Source organism: Thalassophryne amazonica, chromosome 12, assembly GCF_902500255.1.
Source record: "Thalassophryne amazonica chromosome 12, fThaAma1.1, whole genome shotgun sequence".
Lineage (NCBI taxonomy): Eukaryota > Metazoa > Chordata > Actinopteri > Batrachoidiformes > Batrachoididae > Thalassophryne > Thalassophryne amazonica.
The window spans coordinates 3,457,485-3,471,696 of record NC_047114.1 but is presented as its reverse complement, the minus strand read 5'-3'; the positions used below and the strand labels follow the sequence as shown (position 1 = coordinate 3,471,696).

The window sequence follows — 14,212 nt, the reverse complement described above, 5'->3', positions numbered from 1 at the left end:
ACATTCTGATTATTGGTGACTTCAACATTCATATAAATAAACCTTCTGATCCCTCTGCAAATCATTTATGGAAATTATGGCTGTATTAGGATTCCAGCAATGCATTCAGGAATCGACGCACATTAGTGGAAATACCCTGGATTTGGTTCTCACACGTGGTATTGCTGTCACAAATACTGACATCATACCTCTTGCATTGGTGGCCTCTGATCACTCACTTATTAGGTTTACAGTTTCGCTGCCATATTTAGTGGAACAACAACAACCTTATTATCACTACAGCGACACATCAACTCCTCAACTGCAACTGAACCTGAAGCCAGACTGCCTGATGTCTTAGCTTCACATCTGGAAATTGCCCAATCAATAGGCAGTCTTGTGGATAGTTTAAACACAGCACTCAAAACTACACTCGACATGATTGCGCCACCTATATTAAAACCACATCCCCCAAAACACAGTCACCTTGGTTCAATGATTACTTGCGTGACCTCAAGCATGAGGCTAGAGGTCTAGAACGGAAATGGCGTAGTTCAAAATTAGAAGTATTCCACCTTGCGTGGCGTGATGCTATCTTAGACTATAAGCATGCATTACTGGCTACGAAGTGGACATATTACTCTGATTTGATCAACAAAAACAAGCATAACTCAAAGTTCTTGTTCGACACAGTGGCAACACTTATTCATGGACAACCACCTGTAGTTCGTCTCCTTTTACAGCACAACATTTCTTGGATTACTCGAGAAGAAAATATAAGACATTAGGTTAAACATATCCCAGCATGCGGGCAGCACGGTGGCTTAGTGGTTAGCACTGTTGCCTCACAGCGAGAAGGTTCAAATCAAATCAAATCAATTTTATTTATGTAGCGCCAAATCACAACAAACAGTTGCCCCAAGGCGCTTTATATGTAAGGCAAAGCCATACAATAATTACGGAAAAACCCCAACGGTCAAAACGACCCCCTGTGAGCAAGCACTTGGCGACAGTGGGAAGGAAAAACTCCCTTTTAACAGGAAGAAACCTCCAGCAGAACCAGGCTCAGGGAGGGGCAGTCTTCTGCTGGGACTGGTTGGGGCTGAGGGAGAGAACCAGGAAAAAGACATGCTGTGGAGGGGAGCAGAGATCAATCACTAATGATTAAATGCAGAGTGGTGCATACAGAGCAAAAAGAGAAAGAAACACTCAGTGCATCATGGGAACCCCCCAGCAGTCTAAGTCTATAGCAGCATAACTAAGGGATGGTTCAGGGTCACCTGATCCAGCCCTAACTATAAGCTTTAGCAAAAAGGAAAGTTTTAAGCCTAATCTTAAAAGTAGAGAGGGTGTCTGTCTCCCTGATCTGAATTGGGAGCTGGTTCCACAGGAGAGGAGCCTGAAAGCTGAAGGCTCTGCCTCCCATTCTACTCTTACAAACCCTAGGAACTACAAGTAAGCCTGCAGTCTGAGAGCGAAGCGCTCTATTGGGGTGATATGGTACTGAGGTCCCTAAGATAAGATGGGACCTGATTATTCAAAACCTTATAAGTAAGAAGAAGAATTTTAAATTCTATTCTAGAATTAACAGGAAGCCAATGAAGAGAGGCCAATATGGGTGAGATATGCTCTCTCCTTCTAGTCCCGTCAGTACTCTAGCTGCAGCATTTTGAATTAACTGAAGGCTTTTCAGGGAACTTTTAGGACAACCTGATAATAATGAATTACAATAGTCCAGCCTAGAGGAAATAAATGCATGAATTAGTTTTTCAGCATCACTCTGAGACAAGACCTTTCTAATTTTAGAGATATTGCGCAAATGCAAAAAAGCAGTCCTACATATTTGTTTAATATGCGCATTGAATGACATATCCTGATCAAAAATGACTCCAAGATTTCTCACAGTATTACTAGAGGTCAGGGTAATGCCATCCAGAGTAAGGATCTGGTTAGACACCATGTTTCTAAGATTTGTGGGGCCAAGTACAATAACTTCAGTTTTATCTGAGTTTAAAAGCAGGAAATTAGAGGTCATCCATGTCTTTATGTCTGTAAGACAATCCTGCAGTTTAGCTAATTGGTGTGTGTCCTCTGGCTTCATGGATAGATAAAGCTGGTATCATCTGCGTAACAATGAAAATTTAAGCAATGCGTCTAATAATACTGCCTAAGGGAAGCATGTATAAAGTGAATAAAATTGGTCCTAGCACAGAACCTTGTGGAACTCCATAATTAACCTTAATCTGTGAAGAAGATTCCCCATTTACATGAACAAATTGTAATCTATTATATAAATATGATTCAAACCACCGCAGCGCAGTGCCTTTAATACCTATGGCATGCTCTAATCTCTGTAATAAAATTTTATGGTCAACAGTATCAAAAGCAGCACTGAGGTCTAACAGAACAAGCACAGAGATGAGTCCACTGTCTGAGGCCATAAGAAGATCATTTGTAACCTTCACTAATGCTGTTTCTGTACTATGATGAATTCTAAAACCTGACTGAAACTCTTCAAATAGACCATTCCTCTGCAGATGATCAGTTAGCTGTTTTACAACTACCCTTTCAAGAATTTTTGAGAGAAAAGGAAGGTTGGAGATTGGCCTATAATTAGCTAAGATAGCTGGGTCAAGTGATGGCTTTTTAAGTAATGGTTTAATTACTGCCACCTTAAAACCTGTGGTACATAGCCAACTAACTAATGAAAAACTCAGACAGAACAATCGGAGAGAAAGAGTCTAACCAAATACCGGCATCACTGAAAGCAGCCAAAGAGAATGATATGTCTTTGGGATGGTTATGAGTAATTTTTTCTCTAATAGTTAAAATTTTATTAGCAAGAAAGTCATGAAGTCATTACTAGTTAAAGTTAAGGAATACTCGGCTCAATAGAGCTCTGACTCTTTGTCAGCCTGGCTACAGTGCTGAAAAGAAACCTGGGGTTGTTTTTTTTCTTCAATTAGTGATGAGTAGTAAGATGTCCTAGCTTTACGGAGGGCTTTTTTATAGAGCAACAGACTCTTTTTCCAGGCTAAGTGAAGATCTTCTAAATTAGTGAGATGCCATTTCCTCTCAAGCTTACGGGTTATCTGCTTTAAGCTGCGAGTTTGTGAGTTATACCACGGAGTCAGGCACTTCTGATTTAAAGCTCTCTTTTTCAGAGGAGCTACAGCATCCAAAGTTGTCCTCAATGAGGATATAAAACTATTGACGAGATAATCTATCTCCCTTACAGAGTTTAGGTAGCTACTCTGCACTGTGTTGGTATATGGCATTAGAGAACATAAAGAAGGAATCATATCCTTAAACCTAGTTACAGCGCTTTCTGAAAGACTTCTACTGTAATGAAACTTATTCCCTACTGCTGGGTAGTCCATCAGAGTAAATGTAAATGTTATTAAGAAATGATCAGACAGAAGGGGTTTTCAGGAAATACTATTAAGTCTTCAATTTCCATACCATAAGTCAGAACAAGATCTAAGATATGATTAAAGTGGTGGGTGGACTCATTTACATTTTGAGCAAAGCCAATCGAGTCTAATAATAGATTAAATGCAGTGTTGAGGCTGTCATTCTCAGCATCTGTGTGGATGTTAAAATCGCCCACTATAATTATCTTATCTGAGCTAAGCACTTACTCAGACAAAAGGTCGGAAAATTCACAGACAAGACAAGAAGGTTGTGGGTTCAATTCCCGTGGCCTTTCTGTGTGGAGTTTGCATGTTCTCCCTGTGTTTGCGTGGGTTTCCTCCGGGTGCTCCGGTTTCCTCCCACTTCCAAAGACATGCGGGTTAGGTGGATTGGAATCTTTAAATTGTCCGTAGGTGTGTGTGTGGGTGTGTCTGTGTTTGTTTGTCTATTTGTGGCCCTGCGACAGACTAGCGTCCTGTCCTGGGTGTACCCCGCCTCACGCTCTATGACTGGGATAGGCTCCAGCCCCCCGTGACCCTTAATTGGACTAAGCGGTAGAAGATGGATGGATGGATATCCCAGCATGCCTTAATCCAGCCACTACACCCTGCTATTTAGGTGGGCGCCATTACTGAGGTATTACCTAGATTTACAGAATTTGATAGTATCTCACTAGACATGCTGACAAAACTTGTAATGTTGACAAAAAGCACAATCCATGAAGAGAAGAGGGTGTTGTTACCCTGTTAGTCCAGGTGGGTCAGCGTGGTGTGGAGGGCAAAGGTCACGGCGTCCTCTGTTGACCTGTTGACCTTGTAAGTGAATTGGTTTGGGTCTGAAGTGGGTGTTCGGAATAACATGATGTGACTTCTAACCAGTTTCTTAAAACACTTCATCACCACTGGTGTGAGTGCAGCAGGCCGGTGGTCACTGAGGCTGGTTATGGGGGATTTCTTGGGTTGGGGGACAATGGTGGAGGTCTGCAGGCATGATGGGACAGCAGACTGTATCAGGGACCGGTTGAAGATTTTGCTGAGAATTCCAGTAAGCTGGTCTGCACATTCTGTCAGTACCCGTCTGGAGACATCGTCGGGGCCCGTTGTTTTGCGTGGGTTGACACCCCTCAGTGTGCGTCTCATCTCGTGCTCCCCCACCGTGAAGTTGCTCCCAGCCACTGATGGCGGCGTGGCTGCTCCTGGTGTCAGAGTCTCAAAGTAAGCAAAGAAGAGAGTTAACTCTCTGTCAATATGGCGTCGCTTTCAGCAGCTCTGATGCCGGGTTTCAGTCAATCAATCAAATTTTATTTGTTAAGCGTCTTACAACAACCTAAGTTGACCAAAGCGCTGTACATAAAAATCGCATTTAAAATATAGTTAAAAAGAGGAACACTGATTCATTTTATTCCCAAGTCTAAAAAGACTAAGTATCAAAAGCACATCTAAACAAATACATTTTGAGTTTTGTTTTAAAAAGGGGCAGATCTGAGATGGCACGCAAGTCAAGGGGCAGCGAGTTCCAAAGTTTAGGACCTGCTACTGCGAAAGCACGATCACCCCACTGTTTGCTTCGAGAGCTGGGCTGCTCCAACAAGTAGAGCTGTGCAGATCGTAGAAATCTGCTGGGCTGGTGAAGAGTCAGACTCTCACATAGATACGCAGGTGTGAAGCTGTGGATGGAGCAGAAAACAAACAGGAGAAGTTTGTATTGGATCCTGTATTGCACTGGCAGCCAGTGGAGAGAGCGCAGGGTTTGTAGTTGGTGAGGTACTGGACCCCCGTCCACGCCTGCTGTTGTTACTGTCCAGGTGGCCATGGATCCTCCTCCTGAAGTCTTCCTTATTGTTCCTGATGCCTCTCTTCAGGTTGGTGCCAGCTGTGTAGAGAACCTGATCACCAGCTCTGAAGGTGGAGTTTCTCTCTCTCAGCAGCTGCTTCACTTCCCTGGTCATCCAGGGTTTCTGACCCAGATGTGTTTCTCCACTGTGGCCGCATCTACAGTTCTTAATGTAACACAGTACAGTGTCTGTAAACATGCCCAGGTCCTCATCCTGAAAGACGTCCCAGTCGGTGCTGTTGAAGCCGTCCTGCCCCGTCTGGCTGTGTTTTCACTGTCTTAATGGTGGTGGGGGTGGATATATTGCAGGGATATGTGGTCGGACTTGTGGCGGTGGTGCAGGTCTGCTGGCCCTGGAGCCTCGCTGTGCTGTAGTACAGACTGTCAAAGGAGTGCCACTGAGGTATGAAGCTGTCACTCAAGCGGCACCTGAATGCCAACAAGGTGTCACTGTCCAGTACTACTAAAGGGATGGTGGTGTTGCTTCAGCAGATGATTTCTTTTGATTGACAGTTGAGTGACATAATAAGGCTGATGTTCCCCTTCACAGACCAACGTGATTTAACTATGAGGCATTAAAATCAGGCAAACATGTTGAAAGCATATAAATAAAAAGTAAGTCCCTTCAACTGCTTCCTTGTTTTCACTCAGGGTCGCCACAGCAAATCCAAGGCAGAATTGGCACAGGTTTTACACCCGATGCCCTTCCTGGCGCAACTCCACATTACATAGAGAAATGTGGCAAGTGGGATTTGAACCGGGAACCTTCCACACTGAAACTAAGCGCACTAACCACTTGTCCACCCCCCCCCCCTGCTTATTGCCCTTCCTGACACAACTCCAGCGTCACCTGCTGGTGTGCCCAAGTCCTTATGCTGTGCTCAAACGGACAATGGCGGAGCAAAGCTGAGCACTCAACAGCCAATCATCTCAGCGTCTCGTCCTCAGGAAGACCAATCCTGAGACGCAGCTCTAACGGCCAACGTGTTCCCATTCTGGTAGACCAATGGGAAAAGGCGTTATATTCGGCAGCAGTCAGCAGCGCGAGTTTCGTCTGTCGGATGAGAGAATACACACATTCGCTGAAGTAAGTCATTTCTCCTTCATGATCTCTCGCTGTTAGCAAAACAGGGATTTTGGTATGTATTAAAGCCATACGATAAATGCTATGTCTGTGCTAATTTTGATCGGAAACTCTCGACTAGCTGTGCTTGTTTGCTCAGGGTCTCAGTATGGGGACCTTAAAACCAGTGTGATCTCACAACAGCCTTATGGCTCTTCAGATGAACTTGTGGTTTCAAGTGAAGCTGTTCATACCGGCCTGCACGGTACGACCGAGACGTCGCTAACGCAGTACCAGCAGTGGAGAGGCGGGCCTTTCCAGGTGGTCAGACCGAAGAAGTCCTTTACCTGCTCGTACTGCAGCAAGATTTGAGCGAGCGGGCCACCTGGAAAGACATTACGAATTCATATGGGGAGAAACCATATGGCTGCCACATCTGTGGGCGATGCTTCAACCAGAAGAGCAGCCTCAAAGGCCACATGAAGACACACAGAATAGGTAAGCAAAAGACACGGTACACAGGCAACTTTGCTGTGATCTGGTGCTATATAAATGAATTAAGTTGAAATTGAAATTAATCCTTCAAAGCGTATATAGTGAAATTCAAAGCGCATATTAAACAAATATGTAGGACTGCTTTTTTGCATTTACGCAATATCTCTAAAATTAGAAAGGTCTTGTCTCAGAGTGATGCTGAAAAACTAATTCATGCATTTATTTCCTCTAGGCTGGACTATTGTAATTCATTATTATCAGGTTGTCCTAAAAGTTCCCTAAAAAGCCTTCAGTTAATTCAAACTAAACTTAATTCATGCTGCAGCTAGAGTACTGACGGGGACTAGAAGGAGAGAGCATATCTCACCCATATTGGCCTCTCTTCATTGGCTTCCTGTTAATTCTAGAATAGAATTTAAAATTCTTCTTCTTACTTATAAGGTTTTGAATAATCAGGTCCCATCTTATCTTAGGGACCTCGTAGTACCATATCACCCCAATAGAGCGCTTCGCTCTCAGACTGCAGGCTTACTTGTAGTTCCTAGGGTTTGTAAGAGTAGAATGGGAGGCAGAGCCTTCAGCTTTCAGGCTCCTCTCCTGTGGAACCAGCTCCCAATTCAGATCAGGGAGACAGACACCCTCTCTACTTTAAGATTAGGCTTAAAACTTTCCTTTTTGCTAAAGCTTATAGTTAGGGCTGGATCAGGTGACCCTGAACCATCCCTTAGTTATGCTGCTATAGACGTAGACTGCTGGGGGTTCCCATGATGCACTGTTTCTTCTCTTTTTGCTCTGTATGCACTCTGCATTTAATCATTAGTGATCGATCTCTGCTCCCCTCCACAGCATGTCTTTTTCCTGGTTCCTCCCCCAGTCCCAGCAGAAGACTGCCCCTCCCTGAGCCTGGTTCTGCTGGAGGTTTTTCCTGTTAAAAGGGAGTTTTTCCTTCCCACTGTAGCCAAGTGCTTGCTCACAGGGGGTCGTTTTGACCGTTGGGGTTTTACATAATTATTGTATGGCCTTGCCTTACAATATAAAGCGCCTTGGGGCAACTGTTGTTGTGATTTGGCACTATATAAAAAAATTGATTGAATTGATTGAATTGAAATCTTGATCCAGAATCCGGATTTGGATCCGGATCATCTCCAAATTTCAGTGGAGTCTTTCATGCCCTAATATCTATCTGTGGTGCAAACCCAGTGAGAATCTGTAAAGTAGTTTTGATATAATCCTTCAAAGCCTATTAAGTGAAACGATCCAGATCAGCTCCAAAATTTAATGGAGTCTTCCATGACCTAATGTGTATCTGTGGTGAAAATTTTGTCAAAATCCGTGCAGTAGTTTTGACATAATCCTGCTAAAAGACAGACAGACAGACAAATAAACGTAGATTTTTTTTTTTACATCCTTGGCAGATGTATAATTATTACAAATGTTACTGATGCCTCTATTTGAGAATATGAAAGATTTTTTTCTTAGTCAGATAATCAGTTTCAAAATAAAGACTGTAAAGTTAAAGTAAAAGGTTAACTGTGGGAAATTCAGCGGTGGTAGTGAAGTTTAGTGAATGACAAAAAACCTTCCTGAGTACTGTATTTCCAGACTACAAGATGCATTTTATTTATGTTGCTGGAGTGGTAATACAACCCCAATTCCAATGAAGTTGGGACCTTGTGTGAAATGTAAATAAAAACAGAATACAATGATTTTCAAATCCTCTTCAACCTATATTCAGTTGGATACACCACAAAGACAAGATGTTTAATGTTCAAACTGATAAACGTTATTGTTTTTGTGCAAATATTTGCTCATTTTGAAATGGATGCCTGCAAGATGTTTCAAAAATGTTGGGGGGGCAACAAAAGACTGGGAAAGTTGATGAATCCTCAAAGAACACCTGTTTGGAAGATTCCACAGGTGAACAGGTTAATTAGAAACAGGTGAGTGTCATGATTGGGTATAAAAGGAGCATCCCCAAAAGGCTCAGCCGTTCACAAGCAAAGATGGGGTGAGGATCACCACTACAACAGTTTAAGAACAATGTTTCTCAATGTTCGACTGCAAGGAATGTAGGGATTCCATCATCTACAGTCCAATATAATCAGAAGATTCTGAGAATCTGGAGAACTTTCTACACGTAAGAGGCAAGGCCGAAAACCAACAGTGAATGCCCGTGACCTTTGATCCCTCAGGTGGCATTGCATTAAAAACCAACATCATTGTGTAAGGATCTTACCGCGTGGGCTCAGGAACACTTCAGAAAACCATTGTCAGTTAACACAGTTCATCACTACATCTACAAGTGCAACTCAAAACTTACCATGGAAAGTGAAAGCCAAACATCAACAACATCCAGAAATGCCGCTGCCTTCTCTGGGCCCGAGCTCATTTGAAATGGACAGACACAAAGTGGAAAAGTGTACTGTGGTCTGATGAGTCCACATTTCAAATTGTTTTTGGAAACCATGGACGTCATTTCCTCTGGACAAAAGAGGAAAAAGACCATCCAGATTGTTAGCAGTGCAAAGTTCAAAAGCCAGCATCTGTGATGGTATGGGGGTGTGTTAGTGCCCATGGCATGGGCAACTTACACATCTGTGATGGCACCATCAATGCTGAAAGGTACATCCAGGTTTTGGAGCAACACATGCTGCCATCCAAGCAACGTCTTTTTCAGGGACGTCCCTGTTTATTTCAGAAAGACAATGCCAAGCCACATTCTGCACATGTTCCAACAGCGTGGCTTCGTAGTAAAAGAGTGCGGGTACTAGACTGGCCTGCCTGCAGTCCAGACCTGTCGCCCATGAAAATGTGTGGGGCATTATGAAGCGCAAAATACGACAACGGAGACCCGGACTGTTGAACAACTGAAGTCATACAGTAAACATACCACTGTCCCAACTTTTAGAAACCTGTTGCAGGCATCCATTTCAAAATGAGCAAATATTGCAAAAACAATAAAGTTTATCAGTTTGAACATTAAATATCTTGTCTTTGTGGTGTATTCAAGTGAATATAGGTTGAAGAGGATTTGAAAATCATTGTGTTCTGTTTTTATTTACATTTTACACAACGTCCCAACTTCATTGGAATTGGGGTTGTAATCCAAACACTGAGTCAGTCATGTACATGAAGCCACAGTTAAAGGATTTTCGAATTTAGAATCAGTGAATGAGAGCTGCACAGTTGCAAATATGGCTGAGCTGTTAACCCCTTCTAAGCCTGAATTATCCCATCGATGTGAACTTTCACTTTTTTTTGATATTAGCAAGCCAAAATGAGGCGGGTGGTAGGGGGATTATAGAAGGTATTGGAGGTACAATATTTGACGTTCCACGCGAAATTCTGCCTGAAGACAGCGTGACCAATATTATATTCGTCAGAACGCTGGCCCTTCACACAAATACTTACCGTTTTAGTGTCAGATGGCATCAGGTCTGTTCTGCCTTGTGCACAACTCTCGTGCTGCTGTACTGGTGCATCAAACAGACGTCATTGTCGTGCGACTACTTGTTTTAATTTAATTGACTTTTAATTGACTTTAATAATAAAAAATTTAACAAAAATTAATTTAAGTTAGGACAGGCGTTTAATCAACTTTAATAAGAAAAAATTAATAAAAATTAATTCAGGGTGGTTGATAATCACCTTTAATAAAAAATGTTTTTATTTAGGGCGAGCGTTTAATTGACTTTAATAATAAAAATATTTAATAAATTAATTTAGGGTGGGCAATTAATACACTTTAATAAACAACGTTTTTATTTAGGATTGGTGTTTAATTGACTTTAATAATAAAAAATTTAATTTAAAAAAATGAATTTAAGTTAGGACGGCATTTAATCAACTTTAAGAAAAAAATAAAAATTAATTCAGGGTGGTTGATTAATCACCTTTAATAAAAAAAAATGTTTTATTTAGGGCGAGCGTTTAATCGACTTTAATAATAAAAAATTTAATAAAAATTCACTTAGGGTGGGCGATTAATAAACTTTAATAAACAATGTTTTTATTTAGGATTGGTGTTTAATTGACTTTAATAATAAAATATTTAATTTAACAAAAATTCATTAAGTTAGGGCGGGTGTTTAATCAGCTTTAAAAAAAATAAAATAATAAAAATTAATTTAGGTGGGTGATTAATCAAGTTTAATAAAAATGTTTTTATTTAGGGTAGGCACGTACGAGGTATTCAACTTTAATATTAAACATTTAATTTAGGGAGGGCAATTAATCAACTTTAATAAAAATGTTTTTATTTAAGCCGGGCGTTTAATCGACTTTAACAATAAAAAATATTTAACAAAAATTATTTTAAGTTAGGGTGTGTTGGGGGGTTTGGCTGGACATTTTTGTGTTGTTTTCTTTTCTTTGCTCTCCAGGTGGTATGCAAACTGTTTTTTGTCTGTGGAGAAGGTGCTGGCAGAAGAGTCCTTCACCCTCATCAGCATTATTAGCTGCACCTGTGGAGGATGTTCACGTGCAGGCCTACTGACTCGCAGCACCTGTGGATGATGCTCACGTGTAAACTTAAAGACTTTCAGCTGAAGCAGATAATGAGATGGCGTTCTGCATTTAAGCCATGAGTGATTTGAGCAGAATTGCCAGGAACTCGACCTTGTGACGTTCGTTTGTGAGATGCTGAGGACCGCGCCAGGGTTTGACACATCGTGCCTGTGAAGGAGGACGGGTGAGGGACACATGCTGTCATCACACATCAGAGGTGATTGATTGTCTGAATAAGTGTTAACAGTAATTTGGTATTTTGTTACGCAGTATATTTGAACATTGATGAGAATTGTGCAGCTCCCTTCTCACTGCCGTGGCGTACGGACTGATGATCCTCCACCTGTTGTGAGAAGCTGCTCATTTACATAAAGCTTAAATTCAGACCTGAATGTGTTGCTGATAGTGTGTGCCTTTGAATGATATTTGTTGTAGCTCTGTTGACTTACCTCACCTTTTCCATCCTTCACAGAGTCAATTTGTCGTATCCACCTGGGGGGTGTTCGGCGGTGAGTCTGGGTCCAGAAGCGCCGAGCTTTGATCCATTTTGGCGCTGGAGAGCGTGCCGTCCTTCACCTCGCCAGACAAACGCACATTTATGTTGTACACCAATTATTGCACGGGAGAAAATAAAATTGGAACTGCTTTCTGGTTATTTAGCGCTGGGTTCAGTCAGACGCAGGTCCGCTCCTCAACCCGCGTCTGCACATAACAGGGTGGGCGATTAATCAACCTTAATGAAAAATATTTTTATTTAGTGCTGGTGTTTAATTGACTTTAATAATAAAATATTTAATTTAACAAAAATAATTGAATTAAGTTGGGGCAGCGTTTAATCAACTTTAATAAAAATGGTTTTATTTAGGGCGGGTGCTTAATCGACTTTAATAATAAAAATATATTTTTTTTTTTAACAAAAATTAATTTATTGAAGTTAGGCTGTGTGTTTAATAAACTTTTAATAAAAATGTATTTAAAGTGGGTGTTTAATTGACTTTAATAATACAATATTTACTTCAACAAAACATTATTTAATTGAAGTTAGGGTGGGCAATTAACCAACTTTAATAAAAAATAAATAAATTAAGGACAGGTGTTTCACCTTTCATTAAAAGGGGATGGGCAGATGCTCTGAGGGGTTGGGAGGGGGTTCTGATACAGTAATGTTTTTGTGGATCATTACAAATACTTTACCCTGAAAAGTACTAAGTAGTCACAAGTCTTTTATGGAAAAAAACACATTGATAATTGTTTTAGAATCAAACTGCAGCCCTCTGGCTTGTAATCAAATTGTGAGGTGCCTAAATATTCTTACCTTATTATTTACATTTATGAAGAGTCTCCCAGGAGGCGGCTGCAGGTCGTAGAGTCAGAAGTTGATCTATGAACAATCATCATAATTGCAGTGCTTCTCTCTGTGTCTGTGTCTCTGTCTCTCCAAAGGGGAGAATATGGACCTGCAGGAGTCACATCAGCTGATGTTTTCGATGCCCAATAATCATCCACTGGAGAACCTCTGTGAATCCAAATCTGGCCTGGCAGCTTTACAGGAGGGGCTCCCAGGCTCCGCCTACAGCGAAGCTGCCGGCGAGCAGGTGTTGATGCTAAAGGTCGAACAAAACGAGGATTTTCAAACCCTCGGTCAGGCAGAAAACGACGTGGGGTCAGACACAGCCGCCCAGAACCGGCTGTGGATTGAGAAGAGCAGCGGCACAATCGTCCTACACGACATCGAGTATCAACTCAGTCCTACGGCGCCAGCCGAGCACCGGAAGGACGCGTCACCAAATAAGAGACTGCCGTATGTCAATGACAAAGAAGCGATGGAAATGATCCACAGTGGTCATTATCCGCTGGGAATGCCGCCCACCTCCTCGGACAAGCAGGATCAGCTCATCATAGAGGAGGTGGTGGTCAGCGAGTACAGCGCCGTCACCGACAGCTCGCAGGAAGTCTTTGAATTTAAAATCACCAACTCAGGCGGCTGTGAGGACGACGGCAGCGCAGACGCCGCCAGACAGAACTGTGTCATTTGCTCCTCCTGTGGACAGAGCTTCAACAGTTTTTGTGTGTTTCAGAGTCACCAGTGTAACGGTAATGACAAGTAACAACACCTCAGCTGTGTGGTGAAGAGTTCAACCAAATAACCCTCCTGACAGACACCACATCACCTCTGTGGATTCTTGTTCTGGCAAATGGACCTTTTTCACTGCAGTTCAACAAACCTCATCCTTAAACAGCAGCACGGTGATCTGTGCTCCTCAAAACTTGTATCCTTGATAATAATGACGAGTTTGATGTAATCCAGTGGGCCCTATCTTGATAGTATGTAGATCACGTAGCACAAGTGTGGTTGGTGTGTGTTCAGTTCCACGGGGTACAGATTTACTCTGTTCATTCATCCTGGGTGTGGTGCATCATTATGTAGTGGGATAACTCCGTAGTTAGAGGTTTACTGGCGAGGAAACGTCTCTGTGACAAAGCGTGCGAATGGCTCGTTTACGGGAGCAGCCACAGAGCTCCGAGGTGAAGCAGTTGAACATCTCATTCCTGCAACACTTCCTCCTCCATCTCTGTTCACCCAGTTTCCTCCATATCCTATCAGGCACAGACGGCCTCGCGGCCCGAGAAAGGCGCACGTCAGGCTGCATCTTGGTGCCCCCCCCCCCCCCCCCCACCCCGTGAACAAAAAATATGGTACATACCAAAGTTATGTACAGTAAACTTTGCATTTTTCCCCCATTAGTGTTTAATTTTTCATTTAAATTCCATGTTAGTTTGAGGGATGAGTGCACATGTCTGCGTGCACGCAGGTGTGTAAGACACGTGTGGATGTTGCACCATATCAACAGCTATAAAAACATCAACAGCTACCTCAGGATACAAACCCAACAACACTGCACCTGACCGCTCTGCTTTCAG

At 42.2% G+C, this 14,212-nt stretch overlaps 1 protein-coding gene across 1 annotated transcript; it reads left to right on the top strand.

Moving 5' to 3' along the window:
• Window positions 1–5,359: 5,359 nt before the first annotated feature.
• Window positions 5,360–14,212, top strand: LOC117522350. Its single transcript, XM_034183748.1, has 4 exons — window positions 5,360–5,459; window positions 5,569–5,629; window positions 6,534–6,787; window positions 12,734–14,212. The coding sequence occupies exons 1-4, from the start codon at window positions 5,360–5,362 to the stop codon at window positions 13,396–13,398; spliced, it is 1,080 nt and encodes a 359-aa protein (XP_034039639.1). The 3' UTR covers window positions 13,399–14,212.